An 18,939-nucleotide genomic window follows, 5' to 3' on the forward strand; every position below is an offset into this window, starting at 1 on the left:
CAGAGGCAAAGGAATGACCAGATGACTATGGAGTAAGGGAAATCCAATGATATGTGCCTCAAGGCTAAGAGCAAGAAATAATACTGGCTCGATTATACCAGATGCCTGAACAGATAGTGACTCTTACTTTTTAGTTAAACAACGTTGGCACTGTTGACTCAACTCTTACGTATTGAATTTTGCAATACTGATCACTGTATGTTGGGAAATTACACTGAAGCCTCCTGAGGATGTAATGCCAAATGAAAATGACTGGCCTGGGGAAGACTTAGATCTGCTAAGCACTGGCTAGTTTCTTTCTTTCTTTCTTGAGACAGAACAGGGTTTCTCTCTGTAGTCCTAGCTGGTCTGGAACTTCTTTGTAGAGCAGGCTAGTATCGAATTCACAGAGATCCACTTGCCTCTTCTTTCTCGGTACTTGGATTAAAGGTATGTGTTACTACTTTCAGCCTAGCAACATTCATTTCTTTTTCTTTCCTGTCTTTTTTTGGAGACAGGGTCTCATTGTATAGCTCTGGCTGTCCTGTAACTCACTTTGTAGAACAAGATGACCTTGAATTTAGAGATTCACCTGCCTCAGCCTTCTGGGATGAAAGGCATGTACCACCAAAACTGCCTTGGGTAATTTCTACATTAAATAGCTGCTTTTTTTTGTTGTTGTTTGCTTTTGTTTTCATATCATTCTGTGTTTGTCACAGAGCAACACATGGAGGTCAGAGGACAACATGAAAAAGTGAGTTCCGCTTATCCACCATGCGGGGGTTTCAGAGACTGAAATCAGGAACAGCTCTGAGCAGTGACTGTGAGGTACAAACTGCAGTAAATCATGGAGGAAGAGCTGGAGTGATGGCTTAGAGGTTAAGAGCACTGACTGTACTTCCAGAGGTTCTGAGTTCAATTTCCAGCAACCACATGCTGGCTCACAACTACCTGTAATAAGATCTGGTGCCCTCTTCTGGCCTGCAGGGACACATGCAACAATACATAATAAATAAATCTTTAAATAAAATGCTGCTAGTTTAAAAAATATTTTTAAAAAATCACGGAGGAAATAGTAATGGAATTGCTATAGAACAAAAAATCCCAAAATTTTATAGAACAGTGTAGTTATTTCTTTCAATTTATTTTATGATTATAATTAATGGGTGTGGGCAATGTCTGGTGTGTCCGTGGAGGTGAAAGAATAGCTCTGTGGAGTTGATTCCCTGCGTTCACTGTGGGTTCTGGGATCGAACTTAGGTCATTACACTTACAGAGTAAATACCATCTCATTGGCTTGTGTTTTAACATGTCTACCTTATACTGGTCATTCATAGTAACTCTACTGTTTTGTCATTGCAAGTGCTATATTAAGTGCAGATGCTTAGTCAAATATGACCATTGAAAAATTTGCTTTACAGGGCTGGAGAGATGGCTCAGTGGTTAATTGTACTGGCTGCTCTTCCAGAGAATGCAGGTTTGATTTCCACATGATGTCTCATAACTATCTATAATTATGGTCCCAGGGATCCAACAACCTCTTCTGGTCTCTCATGGCACCATATGCCCATAATGCACTGACACACATGTAGGCAACATCAATACACACAAAACCATCAAAAATAATTGTTTTACTTTTTCCTTGTGGGGACTTACTGTGTATGTCAGAGGATAACTTGTCTAAGTTAATTCTTTCCTTCTACCATGTGTTCTAGGGGAATCAAACTTAGGTTGTCAACTTTGTGGCAAGCACCTTTACCCCCAATCATCTCACCAGCACTCTGGTCATCAAATATGATCACCAGTGGAAGAGCATTTTGACCGAGGGATTGACCTACCCAAAGAAAGGTTTAGCCAATGCCCAGTTCCTGAGGGGCAACACCTATAATCCTATATCTTAAAGAGGGGATTGAGGTCTATGCATTATCCTATGCTAACAATGTAGTTTATGGTGGCTGCTTGGATTAGGAGGCATCCTTGACCTCTGGAGGAGCTGGATTCTAGGGTCAGTTAACCTCATGTGATTCATCTCTAATAAAAACCCTGGCCACAAATACTTGGGTAGCTGCTCTGGTTGACAACAGTTAATGTGCGCCACACACTGGAGCTGAGAGAACTAAGTGCTGTCTGTATGACTATCGGAAGAGAGGCTTGGAAACTCAAGTACAGAATTCTCCTTCGTCTTTATCCCCATTTGCTATCCCCCATTTGCTTTTAATCTGTATGTGCTACTATAGTAATAAATTGTAACTAGATATAAAACAGCTTCGCTGAGTTATCTTGAATCTTTTCAATCAACTACTGTACCTAAAAGTTGTATTGTGAACCTTCAGAACTATCTGAATAAAAACAGTAAGAAAATTTTAGTAAAATTCTAGGATAGGGTCAGCAAAACAGTTCAGCAGGTAAAGGAACTTGCTGCTGAACCTGTTGACCTGAGTTTGATCTCTGGTACCTAGAGGATGAATGGAGAAAACAGACCCCTGCCAAGCTGTGCTCCTCCATACATGCTCTGTGCCCATACAATACACAAATGCACAAGTAAATAAACATAACGCTTTGAAAACAATTCTAGGACAAATACATGAAGTTTCAGACACACATGTGTATTCCAAACTGTATATTAAAGAACAAGGGCTGAGGTAACAAACAGGTATAATCTAATCTTATTTTTTAAAAGATTTATTTATTATATATATGTTATCCCTGTATTTCTGCCTGCAGGCCAGAAGAGGGCACCAGAGCTCATTATGGATGATTGTGAACCACCATGTAGAGGCTGGGAATTGAACTCAGAACCTCTGGAAGAGCAGTCAAAGCTCTTAACCTCTGAACTACTTCTCTAGCACCGTAATATGTTATTTACTGAAAAATATTACTATGCATAGCTATGTTGTAACAGATAAAGCAAGATTACAATTCTAAAAAAGGTGTTACTCTTTCTGAATTTTTGAAATTTATCATTTAAGTTACTTTTATATGTCATTAAAAATATTCCAAACAGCTTCATAAAATGTCTCCATATTCTCTTATCCTTATAATGTAGTGATTTTAATATTTTTATATTTCATATGTGTTTTTACTTAGTTAAGTTTCACTTCATAGATTGAAGTGTAAATTAAGATCGAATAGCAAATATTTACTGAAAATACATTAAAGGCAAACAATTCAGATTGGTGTAGGAGTTTCTTCTGTCTATGTATTGCTTTCACTGGTTGAATAAAGAAACCGCCTTGGCCTTTTGATAGGGCAGCACTTAGGTAGGCAGAGTAGAAAGAACTGAATGCTTTCCAGAAGGGCAGATGAGAACCGCCATGGAGCTGCCAGAATCAGACATGCTCAATCTTTCCCGGTAAGCCACAACCTCGTGATGATACACAGATTAAGAGAAATGGGTTAAATTAAGATGTAACAATTAGCCAATAAGAAGCTAGAGATAATGAGCCAGGCAGTGTTTAAATGAATTCAGTTTCTGCGTGATTATTTCGGGTGTAAGCTAGCTGGGAGGCCAGGACAAACAAGGGGCTGCTGCTCTCCATACAACAGATTATTTTTAGGCCTTCAATTCTAATTTACAGAGATTTTAGAATGTTAAAAATACAACTGGTTTTTATGGGAATGCACAAGAAACAACATAAAAAGTATTTGCAGGTTTAAAGACAGGAAAACCAGAAAGGCAAAATAATAGCATAACAATTTCAATTTTATTCCATGTACATTTTGCATGAATACATGATATACTTTATACTGGAATTTTTATATTTCAGAGTTACGCTATTTAATAATGTATATTAATAATGCTCACTAAGAAAATAACATGAAAAGAAAGAGTCCAATTCCAGCTAAAAATTTACTGACCCATAGCTACATAGGGAATAGGAATATTCATTTAAATTTTTCCTTGTGTTTCTGAGATAGGGCCTCATGTGTTCTTGGCTAGTCTCAAATTCATTCACACACACATACACATACATGTATACATACCTTTTATCTAGACACATATACATATGTATATGTATCTCTACACATAGACTGATATACACATGTATGTATATATATATCAACACACACACACACCTGGGATGACCACAAACTCTTGATCCTTTGGTTCTAAACACTAGGAAAATGGGTTTGCATCAATATGCCTGGCTACAGTTTCTTGAAGTATGTGGCACAAAATAAAAACAGTCAAACAAAAATGATTATGATCAGATTTAGAAAAGCAATTTAAAAATTTTAAGAATCACCAAAAGGACCTGGGTATAGTAGTTCATGCAATAATCCCAGTAAACTGAGGCTTGGGAAACTGAGGCATGAGGATCACTGGGTTTGAGGTCAACCTGGCAATTGAGTGAGACTTTTTAACAAATAGAATCATAGAGAAAAGCTCAAGTGAGAGAGAATGATAATAGCCAAACAATGAAATCAACCTATTAGACATAAAGATCTGTACTAGGCAGTCATCGAAACAGATCTGTCACTAAACACAAAAAGACACAATTAATTTAAAATTGTAATTATCAAGTATCACAATCATAAAAAGTCTAAGAAGTTAAAAAAAAGTGGTGCAATGTGGCATCATGGGAAAATGGACATCAAAAAACTGCTGAGGTCTAAACAGAGCATGAGTTTTAGTTAATAATATTTAACACAAGTTTATTAATTGCAACTAATATTTTATATTAACACGAGATGCTAAATCTTGCTGCATTACATGCAGTTGAGTGCAGGAGTTGTCTGGAGGGAGTTTTACAGGAACTCTGCACTACTTAGCACATTCCCCAGGCCCCATCCCCATTCTGAGACACATCTCATATGGCTTAGGATGGCCTCAAACTTACTACGAAGCTGACGATGACTTTAGGTTTCTGATCCTCTTGCTTTTACCTCCCGATTGTTGGGATTATAGGTGCTCGCCACCATGCTTGGCTTAACCAAGCTGGAGCTGAACCCAGGGCCTCCTGTATGTTAGGGAAGCACTCTACCAACTGAGTCACATTCACAGTCTTGTTCACATTTAAAAAAAGAAAAATCTAAACATGGTAATATTGTTGCCCCTAATTTAAAGTGGAATAATCAGTTACAACAAATAAAAAACTGTCTAAGACTGAGGATGCAAGTCAGTAGCAGAGCACCTCTTTTGTTTTTTTCGAGACAGGGTTTCTCTGTGTAGCCCTGGCTTTCTTGGAGCTCACTTTGTAGACCAGGCTGGCTTCAAATTCAGAGACCTGCCTGCCTCTGCCTCCCTAGTGCTGGGATTAAAGATGGCAGAGCATTTATTTAGTATGAATTAGGACCTGGGTCAGATTAGCACCTGGAAAATACACACACAAAATACACACACAAAAATCATGCTAGAGTATTAAAATCTCAGCTTATTACCTTCCCATAGTTTAATACATACTTCTAAAGTGAAAAGAAAAAACAAGTAATGTGTATAATCATATCTATAAATATTTATATATAAAAAACTTACTTGACAAATTTTTTCCCAGATCTCATCACAGCCAGCTTTTTCTTGAAAACTTAGAGCCAGATCATAATTTTCAGCTTCTGACCAAACAATTAATGTATCCTGTTTAAAAAAAAAAAAAAAAAGATTTCTCATTACCATACTAGAAAAGATATATCAATGAAACATAAACAAAAGTTAAGAACTGGCAGCTAAAACACATTTAAGCGACAGCGTACATCCTAAAGTATTCTGTTTCACCTTTAAAGTTTTGTACTATACTCTCAATGGAAGAGAAACTTTGGTATTAAAAATGACACTGAGCAATTTAAATAAGCTAGAATAGGTAAGTAGGCTCTAGCTAACACTTCTTAACCTTCTTGACCAAGACTGTAGATATTCCAACCATCTACTTTCTGCAGTCCAGAAAGTCAGCCATTCCATTCATCAACAACCTACATGCCGACCCTTTCTTTTTAAGTGGTAGTCAAATGATTAAAAGCATGCAAATACCTTCAAACAAATTTAGGTTTAACCCTATTTTGGCACATATAGTCTTATTTTCATTTTGCGTGTGAATGTTTGCATGTGTGGTGCTTTGAATGGTAAATGTGCCCCCACAGCCTCTGAATTAGAATACTTGGTGTCCAGTTGGTGGTATCTGGGAAAGCTTAGGGAGTATGGCCTATCTGGCATTGGAGGTAGGCTTTGAGAGTTCCAACATTTGCACCATTTCTAGTTTGTTCCTCTGTTCCCTGTTTGTGGTTCAAGATGTAGGCCCTGAGCTGTCAGCTGTTCCTGTTATCTTGCCTGTCTACTGCGGTGTTTGGCTAACATAGATAAAAATAATGGGTTAATATAAGCTATAAGAGTTAACAAGAGGCCTGAGCTAATGGGCCAATCAGTTTATAAGTAATGCAGACTCTCTGTGTGATTTCTTTGGGGCTTAATGACTGCAGGAACCGGACGGGACAGAAACTCCAACAAGCCGGCCCTCATGTTACAGAATGGTGCCCACGTGGATAACTGCATCCATAGACAGCCTGAGAAAGCTTGGAAAAGAATAAAGCATGTTTTCTTGGTAGCAGCAATTTCTCAGATCTGCGCTGCTTGCTAGAGGCAAGCAATCACTCTCATTTAAGAAAGGCTTCCTGACTCAGCTTTAGCTGCAAAACCTTGCAGCTCTTTTAAGAGGTCCTGCCACGAAACACTTAAATGGTGTTGATGAAAAGCTGACCGCATGCTTTTCAGTTTTTAGTCATAGCAGGAAAAAAGCTGTGCCATTTAAAATGCTAGCTTTTTGGGCCATCCTGCCAGGGCAAACTCTGACTCTTTCAAGCAGGTGGTCCTGACTATGGAGCTTTTGAGTGTTGTTTAACACTGTCGCAGCCTGCTTGCTGGCAAGAACCTTAAAACACCATAGAGTTGTGGCAATAAACATGGCTACAGCCGATACCTCCGCCATGAGGCTGGAATCTCATAAAGCTAAGGAATGGGCTGAATCCAGCCATCAAAGCAACAGCTTTAATCCTACCCATATTGCTTGGTAAATTAAAGACTCATGTGGTCAAGAAAAGAGAGATATACAGGAAAGAGAGATTCAAAGACAAAGAAAACTCTAAATGGTTTACAGTGTGTTAAAAATATATGCAGGCTAAAGGTTAAAGTCCTTAAAAATAAAAATGAAAGAGAGTAGTTGGGTGTGGTGATACACACCTTTAATCCCAACACTTGGGAGGCAGAGGCAGATTGACCTCTGTGACTTCAAGGTGTGGTAGCACACACCTTTAATCCCAATGCCTGGGAGGCAGAGACAGACAGACCTCTGTGAATTCAAAATATGGTGGTGGACACCTTTAATCCCAGCACTTGGGAGGCAGAGGCAAGTATCTCTGTAAATTCAAGGACAGCCTGGTCTACAGAGTTATTCCAGGACAAAGATATACAGAGACCCTGTCTCAAAAAGTCAAAAAATAAAAATAAAAGAAATAGAGGTTAAAGTAAAGCCACATAAAGATGGAAAATACGCAGAAAATCTCGATACCGTATGCTATTTTGCTCACTTTTAATTGTTTTAATGCTGAGGAAGGAGCAACAGCTGCTAAAAGTTATTTGCTTAGAAACGCTGCTGAATTAATCCAAGATAGGCATTTTGAAAATACCTTGATTTCAATATTGAAGTCAAAAGGTATGTTACTTTGGAGAAGAGATTTTGCTTTTGTTTCCACAGGAAATGAAAGACTGTGGATTCATTCTAAATTAAGAAAAATCAGGTTTGATCAAGGAAGATCACCTGAGAAATCTCCAGTAGGAACAGATGGCCCAGATGTCTGAGTTCTACATCCAGAACAGATTCAAGACTGCTGCCTGAGATGATCAAGACTCACAGGATACTCCAGTCAGGACTTGATTATAACTCTAAATTTTCTTTAGGTCCTCATAATATTATCAGCGCCTGCAATCAGCAGGAAGTAGCCTGGAATACTACACACACATTCCCTAAAAATGAACTATGGATATTTCTTTCTTTCTCTCTATCTCCTCCTCCTCCTTCTTCTTTTTTTTAAAAAAAAGACCCATATCTATCACCATGCAAAAAACTCAAGTCCAAATGGATCAAAGACCTCAACAAGAAGCCAGCCACACTGAACCTCAAAGAAGAGAAAGTGAGAAGTACACTTGAACGCATTGGCGCAGGAGACCACTTCCTAAATATAATCCCCGCAGCACAGACACTGAGAGAAACAATAAGTGGGACCTCCTGAAACTGAAAAGCTTCTGCAAAGCAAAGCACACAGTCAACAAGATAAAAACAACAGCCTACAGAATAGGAAAAGATCTTCTCCAACCCACATCAGACACAGAGAGATTTGATCTCCAAAATATACAAAAAACTCAAGAAATTGGTCATCAATAATCCAATAAAAAATGGAGTACAGACCTAAACAGAGAACTCTCAACAGAGGAATCTAAAATGGCTGAAAGACACTTAAGGAAATGTTCAACATCCTTAGTCATCAGAGAAATGCAAATCAAAACAACTCTGAGAGTCCATCTTATACCTGTAAGAATGGCCAAGATTAAAAACACTGATGACAACTTATGTTGGAGAGGTTGTGGGGTAAAGGGAACACTCCTGCATTGCTGGTGGGAGTGCAAGCTGGTACAGCCCCTTTGGATGTCAGTGTGGCGATTTCTCAGAAAATTAGAAACAACCTTACTCAAGACCCAGTAGTATAACTTTTGGGTATATATCCAAAGGATGCTCAATCATGCCACGAGGACATGTGCCCAACTGTGTTCATGGCAGCATTGTTTGTCATAGCCAGGACATGGAAACAACCTAAATGCCCCAAAGAATGGATAAGGAAAATGTGGTACATTTACATAATGGAGTACTACACAGCAGAAAAAAATAATGACATCTTGAATTTTGAAGGCAAATGGATGGAGCTAGAAAACATCGTTTCGAGTGAAGTAACCCAGACACAGACAGTTTTTACATGTATTCACTCATTAAGTGGCTTTTACACATAAAGCAAAGAAAACTAGCCCACAAATTACAATCCCAAAGAACCTAGACAACAATGAGAACCCTAAGAGATACATATATAGATCTAATCTACATGGGAAGTAGAAAAAGACAAGATCTCCTAAGTAAATTAGAAGCATGGGGACCTTGGGAGAGGGTTTAAGAAAAGGGAAAGGAGGGAGGGAGGGGAGCAGAGAAAAATGTAGAGCTCAATAAAAAAAAATTGATAATTAAAAAAGAAGGAATGGGTTAAATTAAGATATAAGAGCAAGCTAGAAATACGCTTAAGCTATTGGCCAAACAATATTGCAAATATAGGTTGCGTGTGATTATTTCAGGTCTGGGCGGCCGAGAACGAACAAGCAGCTTCCACCTACATTCTAATTGTTCTTAATAAGGGTTGATCCTGTTCTCAGAATGCGTCCTCAGACTACACTGAGCTCCTGCCTCCTCCCGCCTTATATTCCTCTCTGAGTGATAACTCCTGTCTCCACCTGATTAATGCAGGGATTAAAGGCTCCTGATCCCAAGTGCTGGGATCACCTTTGTGTGAGCAGTTTCTCTTTTAGACTGGATTAATTTCATGTAGCCAGAGTGGCTTTAAAAAAACAGAAATCTGCTTGCCTCTGTCTCCTGAGTTCTGGGATTAAAGGTGTGGCCACCATTGCCTGGCCTCTAGTGGCTTAGCTTTGTTCTGATCTTCAGACAAGTTTCATTTGTTAAAACACAAACAAAATATCATAACAGAGTTTGAAAATAAAAAGAACACTAGAAAACTTAATGTTATACTCACAGCTTCCGCAAAGAGGAATAAGGAGCTTTAGAAGAAGCTTGAGCTATACTTGATAAAGGGAAGGGTAATACCATCTTAGTTACTTTCCTATTGCTGTGAAGACTTCATGACCAAGGCAATTCATAAAAGCAAGTATTTAATTTGGCACTCACAGTCCCATAGAACAGTAGAATTTACGGTCACCATGGGGGAGGGGTGAGAGGAGCATGGCAGGAGGCAAGTAGGCAAAGTGTTGGAGGATGGCCTGAAACTCAGTATGTAGATCAGGCTGACCCCAAGACACCTCTGTATTTTACTTGCCTTTGCATTTCAAGTGCTGAAAGTAAAGTTGTGGGCTGCCATAACCCACACAATTTTTTTTTATACACTCAGTACTCTATTCTCCACATAACTAACTTTAAAGCCCAACATTTTAAACTGGATTGAACTATCATGATTATTTCAACTAAGGCAACCACAACTGGGCCTGCCGGCAAATCCCGGTAATCAGTTACTGAGGAGTATGAGGCAAGCTGAAGGTCTGCCTGGGCTACACAATGAGCTGCAGGTCAGTCCAGGCCACTTAGCCTCTGTCCCAAAGCTAAAAGCTAAAAATGGGTTTGAGATTCATTCAAAGGTAAAGATTCTGCCTAGCATGTGTGAGGCTTAATCACCTCAAAGAGACAAGAAAAACACCTGACTCAGGGTACAACTGAGTAGCACAGCACTTGCTTAGCCTGTGTGAGACCCCAACTTGGTTCCTCAGCACTGCAAAAATTATTACAGCCCTTTTCTTCTTATTTATTATCAGGACCTAACCCTTCATCAGCTCTTTCAACTCTACCCTCAAAACCCACTTAGGGAAACTCTCCTTTCATGCATTTTGTCTAGTTTGTCCTGAGCCACTTCTCTTGACTTCTTTAAATGTATTAATCAAGGCCATCAACTCAGTGGAACAGATGGTGCTAATCTTTGTACATAAAAGTCAAAACCTTTAAGACCTTAAAAGAAAAAAAATAACTTTTAGGAGTTAGAGAGATGTTACTCTGGCTGCTCTTCCAGACAACCAGGGTTCAATTTCAAGCACCTATGTGGCAGCTTACAACCACGGTTAAGTACAGACTCAGGGGATCTGACGCCCTCTTCTGGCCTCTGAGGATGTGCATACACATACATGCAAGCAAAATACTCACAATCATAAAATAAATAAATAACTTAAGATCTTTTTTTTTTTTTTATTTTCGAGACAGGGTTTCTCTATAGTTTTTTGGTTCCTGTCCTGGAACTAGCTCTTGTAGACCAGGCTGGCCTCGAACTCACAGAGATCCGCCTGCCTCTGCCTCCCGAGTGCTGGGATTAAAGGCGTGCGCCACCACTGCCCGGCGACTTAAGATCTTCTATCTTTCAACATCTCCACAACCCTTTAATTCAACTGCCTGCTTGGACTAAGAGTGAGCCCATAACCAAATACTCTTCCATTTATTGCTTTTCACCAACACCCACAGACTGATATGCTATATTTTGGATGGTGCCATTCTTTTGTTAGTTTATTTCAGAAAGAGTACAAGAGACAACCCATTATCACATTTGGGGGAGCTGCAGGGGCCACTACATCTGGAGTGCAACGGTAAGCCTCCCCCTGGGCAAACCACCTTTGTGATCATGGTACTGCCCCTGCCAGGTAATTTAAAAACTCTACCAAGGACTGGGAAGTAGGTCAGTGGCAAAGTGATTACTTAGCATGTGCTAGGTGCAGGATTTGACATCCCACTCAACACACGCCACAAACAAAACCAAAGCCATGACACTTCTTCAAATATTTTCAAACTTAATTTAAAAAACAAAACCCTCAAGATTAGGACAAGCCTATAAACAACAAGTCTATTAAGTACTGGGTCAACAAATAAATGTGGACTGTTCAACAAAGCTGACTTAGGCTTTGTTCTTAATTTCTATCTACTAAGGGGGTGGTCCCTTGCTGAAGCTAAAAGTTCACTTTATGATTCTTAGATGAGAATCTGCGTTACTAACTCAAACCCAACCACTAGTTATAGATGTTTAATATTTAGACTTTATTTCACTTGTTTTAAAGCCTAAGTTAAACAAAACCAAACAAAACCCAGAATATCATACAGAATGTTGTTGGGCTTATGAAAGGGAGAGTACACTGACACACGTCTGTTTACATACGCATCACTACAAGACGATGAACTTTAAGAAAATGAGAAGGTCACTAGCATGGTGGTTTTAATCCCAGCACTTGGGTTAATTGTCCACCATGTTCTCTAGCAGCTCCTTGAAAACATACCAGAGTTCTTCAAGTCTATTTACCGGACTTTAATTTCTTGTATCACAATTATCACAAAAAGTTTTCCCACCCGAAGCGTTTTTGTTCCACTACGCTCTTCTCATCTATTATTCACGTTTTTGTCATACAGGTTTCCTTAAACACAGTATCACTTTCATCATTTTAGGTCTCCAGTAAGAATTCATAACGGCTCACTTTTGTTTGGTACACCAAACTCTCAAGTGAAAAAAAATGTCTGCAATTCAAGCAGGTGTATATTGATTTCAGCAACCACCATTACCAGGATGAATTCTTCTTACAGATGCCTGCCTCTTATACTTTCTCCTGTCTAATTTTCTAGCGCCCACACCTGTGGAATACAAGTTTGCTGTTTACAATATTTTGTGTTGTAATATACCTGCTTTACATTCTCATCCATAACCTTTCTGTACCTCAGCTGCCTCCACAGGAAATGCTTTCATGCATTTTCAGTGAGGTCTAGGCAGAAAAAAAAATTCATTAGTTATTTTATTATTCTATTGTTTCACTGAGGTAAGGACTGATCTTTTGGACTCATGAGCACACAAATATGTAAAATATGCTAAGCTATATCCCTATGATTTTGACTTTTGATTTAGCCAAGATCAGTAGGATTAATTTTAAGTAACTTAAAAATCTGAAACACGTATCAGACACTTTGTTTCATGCGTTATTGCATAATCATTTTCTTTTCTTTCTAATGTGTCAACTTACATATTCAAGTGTATTAAGAAAATACATCTTCCCATTTCTCCCTTTTCAGTACGAGACATGACAGGGAAGTACTTTGAATCACTGACACTCAGCAGTACTTACTCCAACACATTTTAAGTAAGCCAATCAATCTAATACTTGCTTTTGAGAAAGGGAAACCCATGTATGCTGAGCAAACAAGCAGTTGGATAATTCTAAGACTGTGAATATTAAATAATTATCTCTTAATTTACTCAACATATTTTAATATAGCAAAATATTCTATAAACAAGCCATTTCCTTACGTTTTTAATTAAAAGACCATCGATGAATAATATTTTAACTTTAATTTTGGGAAAACCTAGTTAAATAATAACTATTTAAAAATCTCATATGTTGACAAATCTTGATAATGTGATAATTCTTGTAAACATAAAAATAATGATGTATTCACAATTTCAATTTGTGCAACTTGGTAAAACGTGCAAACTGAGCAAGACTTTGGCTAAAATAGGAAGAAACTGCATAGAAAACTTACTATAACTTCAGATGGCTCCATGACTTCCACTAGAAGGTCCTCCCAATGTAAAAAGATTAAAGAAAATAAAACAGGTGACTCCATTTACAGGTTTTCATTCCTGTATTCACACAATGCTTTTTCCATATTTATCTCATTGCCAAAGAATTCTCTTCTAAATCTTTGTGTGTGTGTGTGTGTGTGTGAGTGAGAAAATGTCATAAATATGCAGGCCAGAACTATATTACTTAAATGTGACTGGTTACAGAAAACATTTTCATGCTATAAAATCTTTCAAATTTATTTTTCTGCGATGCTTTCCATACTTAACTGTATAAAAAAAAATCCAATTTGTCTGGAACTAGTTTTCTAGATAGTAACATTTACATGAAAGTATGCTTCAAAGTTCTTAAGTTTTTAAAGAACCAGTCTATATTTTCTTATGCGCTGGAAGACTGATTTACTAATAAGCCTCTGCACATACAATAGGATCTTTTCAATATTAACAGCAGGTAAAAGATCACTTACACAAGTCAAGAATTGTTATAACAACTAAATGTGTAAGGACCTGCTTATGCCTTACGAGCCACAGTTATGAGCAAATGTCCTTATCATTTTATATTCATGTAGGTAGGAGAAAGATGACAAAATATTAGTATCTCCCCACAAACAAGCAAAAACCCAGAACTAGCTAGCTATCTTACAAAACTCAAAACACAGAGTAACTAATTATCTGCCTAGTCCAGTTTGAAATAAATTTAAATGTCCTCATACATATCTAAGATACAGAGAAACATTCAAATGTTCAAGACAAATGTTCAAGACAAAAGACTCATATAAAAATTATCTAAGAGATAATATATAAAAATTATCTAAGAGAAAGAAAAGCTACTAGTTGAATGCTAAAATATTTCAAGGAACTAAGAATGTACTGCATGCACAAAGCAATTACATACATTAAAAATTTTCCTATTAACAACTTTTTATAATAGATGTAATTTTATTTCTTACATGAAATGTTTATAGCATCCAAATTTCCACAGACTTTAAAGAAAGGTAGATTTGATGCTATAATTATAAACCTAAAATAATTTCTCTCTTCCCTACAAAATCTGTCATCGTGATTTTACATACCTCCTCCACAAGCACACACACACACACACACACACGAGGAAATAATCCAAATGTCTCATAGGTATATATCATACATCAGCATAATACAGCATTTTAAAAAGTTACCTACAATAACAAATAAATCTTCAAAAAAGTGTGAAAATACAAATTTAAGAATATGTAAAAGTATGGTATCAATAGCATAAAAGTTTAAAACACACAAGAGACATGCAGGAAAGGTATAAAAGCATCTACAGAAAGAATACACGTAATTTTAGTAGAGGTACCATGGGGAATAAAGAATGGATAAAACGGGATAGACAGAAAAGAGATTTTAACCTCTACCCATGTTAAATATTACAAAAAACTGAAAAGGATATAGTATGTTAATATTGAAAACTGATGGTGTTATAACAGAGCCCACTATATTATTCTCTACAATATTCAATTTTGATAGTATTTCACAAAAATGAAAACATTCACAGATAAAGGATGACTCAAATCTGTCATCTTCATGTTAAATAAGAAATACTAAAACAGATTTCCTTTTCCAAAGAGACAATAATATTGAGTTACATAATTAACAATATGTATATTTATAGAGTATCAATTATCAATTGATTATATCAAAAATATGCATACAATTTAAAGCAGAACTTAAATGCCACCTAAAAATCCCTCAATAAGCCCCTTGCCTTGGTCAAAGATCCAATTTCACACCAAACAGGCTTTCATTGCTTTAAAAGTATCCCTCTGATTTTGTTGTTGTTTTTCTACAGTGCCCTGGCTGTCCTGGAAGTTGCTTTGTAAACCAGGCCATACTTGAATTCACAGAGATTCACCTGCCTCTGCCGATTAAACATATGCACCACCATCGTTGAATTTCTTTCTTAATGGTAGTAACTGAACAGTTTGATTCTTCTTTTAAGTCATTTCTTTCAAATGTGACTCAGAATAAATGGTTTAGTGCAGAGCATATAGGAGAGACCTGGCTTACTGTAAACAAGAACAAAAGAAACCATTGTTTTCTAATACAAACAGTGGCTCGATTTAAAAAAAAAAAAACAATATAAACCGCTAATATAAAAATCACTTTTCAGTTTGAAACTCTACCAACCTGAAAGGCAAATACATATGGCTTCTAACTTTAGTTACCAAACTGCTTTTCTGGTCCGGAAAGTATTCCCATCTTTGTCAGATTAATACTTCTGGATGACAAACACAGTTTTTTAAATTAAAGATTGGCTAACTACTACTTACCTGTTGTTTCTGATATGCAGTGTTTGGATTTATCTTTGACTCCAAGAGTAGAGATCCTGAAAGAGTTAAGAAAAAACATATAAGTCTCAAACTATAAAGCCTTCTTCAATAACACATATTTTACAAATGTTTCATGTTTCTTCACACGCTGAAGATCTGAAGCTACAAAATGTATTTTAATACAATTTTCTCTCCAGATCTAGGCTACATATTTAGCTTACAATCTTTCATCCTATCTCCAAATGTCTTTAGAGGGAAATATTTATGTGAAACCAATATTCAGACTATGAGAAAACTAAAATAAAACTTTTAGGGTCTAACTGTCCATTTGAAGATTAACTTTAACAAAAGCTGTTTCACTGTATTTCCTGTCTATCAAACCAATTACGAGCGCCCTGGAGACTTACCATACAAATTACACTTACCCTGTTCCTATGACAATGAGTAACAACAACACCCCCCCACACATAAAATTCCCTTGACTAGTTAATAAAAGGGACTCTACATTAGTACAACATTGCCCAAAATAAATATAAGACTGTTAGTCTTCTATTACCTACATATATCAGTTACTCCAATTGCGTAGTTCTTGAGTACAGGTAGTAGCTGTTGTAATTATAATTATGGCTGTCAGCTTTTAATATTAAAATGCTTTCTATGAATTCTGCAATCAACAAATACAATCTCCGAGTCTGCTTTAGTTTTCTAACTTATTGAGACTGTGGGATCCCCCCTCCCCCCTATAAAGGCAACCTGCAGGGATCAAAAAGTAAAACCGTAGGTGCTCGTGTTTACATCGTGGCAACGGTCTATACTAACTCCAAGAAAGAGTCCGTTTTTTCCCTAAGGCACTCAGAAGAGTTTTACTAACCTCTTTATATTGGACATACATAAAGGACCAGACTGTACCCAAAGCGGGTACGGGGTGACATTATCTCACGGGTTAGGTTTCTATCTGGTCTCCTACCGACTTCCCACTCTTCACATTCTAAATCTCAACAACCAGGCAGGGATTGGAGCGGAAGGAGTCAAATCCTTAATAGGGATGGAGGCGGAGGAACTGGGAGTCCACGTCTGACGGCGAGTGAACCCAGGCCCAGGAGTTTGTTTTTATCGTTGAGATGGGCAGGCTCAAGACCCATGCCATGCGCCGTCCCCCCGCGCCCGGAGCTCACACCCCAGCTTTTGCCGCAACCGAAGGCACGCTCCTCTCTTCCCGCGTTCCAATCCCCTTACCGTCGGACTCGGCACGGACCAGCAGCGACATCCCCTTGAGCTCCTCGACGTAAGTGGAGGAGACGTGCCCGGTGCCCCGGTCGTCCCATTGCCGGTCTTCGTTCAGGGTGTAGACCTTCACCCGCCGCCGTGTATCCGACATGGTGGCTGCTGGGCCCCCGCTGCAGCCGCCGCCTCCTCGCTCACCTCGCCGGTGGCCCTCACTCCTGTGAGCCGGCAGCGGCGGCGGCGGCGGCGGCTCTGGAGAGGCCCGAGTTCACCATGGCTCCAAAGGTCTAGCCGCGAGAAGGGGTGACAAGAGCCATCGGGAGCCCGCCGCCCGTGCTCTCCGGTCCCCTTCCTCCACCCCTACGCACTACCACCGTCTCTTCCCTTTGCTCTCCGGCTGCCGCCGCCCGCCGCAGGAACTACTACAGATCCGCCATCTTGTAACCCGACTCTCTCAGCCTTTCTCTTCCTCTTCCCCAGGGTTGCACGGGCTGCCCTAGCAGGGGCTACGGCGGCCGACGAGCCCAGCGCACAGCACCTCTACGCGGAACACACTTCCGGAGAGCCAAACCTGGCGCTCTCGCGAGGAGGACGCACTGGGGGCGCAGGCCCGGGAGGGACTTCCTGCTCTTCCGGCCCTCCTCCTGGCTGGGCGAGGAGATCTCGCGAGGTTTCCTGCCTTCTCCAGTGGAAGGTGGTAGCAGCCGTGGTGTTGCTGAGTTCTTCTTGGGGATTTGCGGGGTGCATGGCGGGTACGTTCTGCTCGGGAGGTGCTCCCTGGCCACCGTGAGCAGCAGGGGACTGTAAGGTTCTATGGAAGCGTTGCCGGTTTCCTGTGGCCCGCCCAGGCGTTCTGCCTGCCGGTAGCCTCGTAGTGCCGGCCATCGGTCTGCGCCTGAGAGAGGCGGCGAACGGCCCGCCCCTCGGAGACCGCGGCCCGGCGGGCTGAAGACGGGTTCGCGTGGGACGCTCGCGGCACGTCCTGTCCGTCTAGCCGCCAGTCAGTTCACGATACGGTCCTTCAGCTCGGCCAGCTCTTGTCTCTAATCTGAAAAGCATGGGGATAAGTCCCCATGGTGACCCCGCGGTGTATTTCGGGAGTTGTAGTTATCACTACACTTGCCCGAGTGTGCTTATGTTTGTTGAGATTGGTTAGACGTGAACATTTCACCAGTATGCTGAAAGGTGGAGCTTGTGTACAGTAGGCGCTTGATTAAAAATAGTTTCAAAATCTGATGTATAATTGCTGTTTCTCTGTATCTGTAGGCTGGCGTGCTGCTACCTGCCTGTGATGAGTTCACTTGGAAACGCTGAGACAGGAGGATCTGAGCGGTGCAGGCCAGCCTATGATTTATAGCGGGGTATTGCCTATGACAAAAGGACTTGAATTGTTATCCATATATGCTGTACATTGCTGTGATTGATATGTACGAAGTGTACTCTGAGCCAGGGAAAATATAATTGGTTTTGGAAAGGCCACAGAAAGAACATAGGCCATTTTTTAGCCCAGTGTTAGAGGACACTCCTGGGTTATTTCTAACATCTGTCCATTGTCCACTCCTCAGGAGAAAAGGCCTTTGCAAGAGCACTGGACAGATCCTGGAAGCCCATTTAGCTTTGTGACGGGGAATTTCAGGGTTTACAGAGAATTTTCTGTAGAGAGTGATTTTGGCTCCATTAATAACTTTGAACTTAACAGATGTAGGGGCAGAAGGCTAGAGCAGAAATCTACAGTACAGGGCCCCATTCGTGCTTGTCTGAAAGCACCTCACCATAACCACACCTTCCCTCAGATCCTCTCCAAAAAGTTCTAGCCCAACCGAACCCCCGATGTCCTGTTTTTATAAGTAATACCTTTATATATATTAAAAAAAAAAGAACATAAACTTTTGCAGTGCAAGGTCTCTTCAGCTCCTGCTTCCTGCTATTCAGTTTTTCTTCAGGAAACACTGACTATATCATTCCTTGTTAAAACCCTCCCACTTTTTTGTGTATGTTGCTAAAATGGGGCCCATTTCTTGTGTGTGGCCTATATAGTTACACACTTGTTTTAATGCTACTATCACCATCT

General features: G+C 39.5%; 1 protein-coding gene across 2 annotated transcripts in view; it reads right to left on the minus strand.

Annotated features, from left to right (window-relative positions):
• Positions 1 to 17,373, minus strand: part of Ppp4r3b (protein phosphatase 4 regulatory subunit 3B) — a 53,488-nt gene extending 36,115 nt beyond the window's left edge. Inside the window, exons 1-3 of one of the 2 annotated variants that reach the window (XM_057772616.1) lie at positions 16,881 to 17,373; positions 15,645 to 15,700; positions 5,456 to 5,554 (exon numbers count right to left, since the gene is read on the minus strand). In XM_057772616.1, the coding sequence (XP_057628599.1) occupies positions 5,456 to 5,554; positions 15,645 to 15,700; positions 16,881 to 17,022 (297 nt within the window). In that variant the 5' untranslated portion in view covers positions 17,023 to 17,373. The remainder of the gene's footprint in view (positions 1 to 5,455; positions 5,555 to 15,644; positions 15,701 to 16,880) is intronic. The other variant, XM_057772617.1, reaches the window with a different exon arrangement.
• Positions 17,374 to 18,939: the final 1,566 nt, after the last annotated feature.

The sequence above is a fragment of the Chionomys nivalis genome, chromosome 6 (genome assembly GCF_950005125.1).
Source record: "Chionomys nivalis chromosome 6, mChiNiv1.1, whole genome shotgun sequence".
Classification (NCBI taxonomy): Eukaryota; Metazoa; Chordata; class Mammalia; order Rodentia; family Cricetidae; genus Chionomys; species Chionomys nivalis.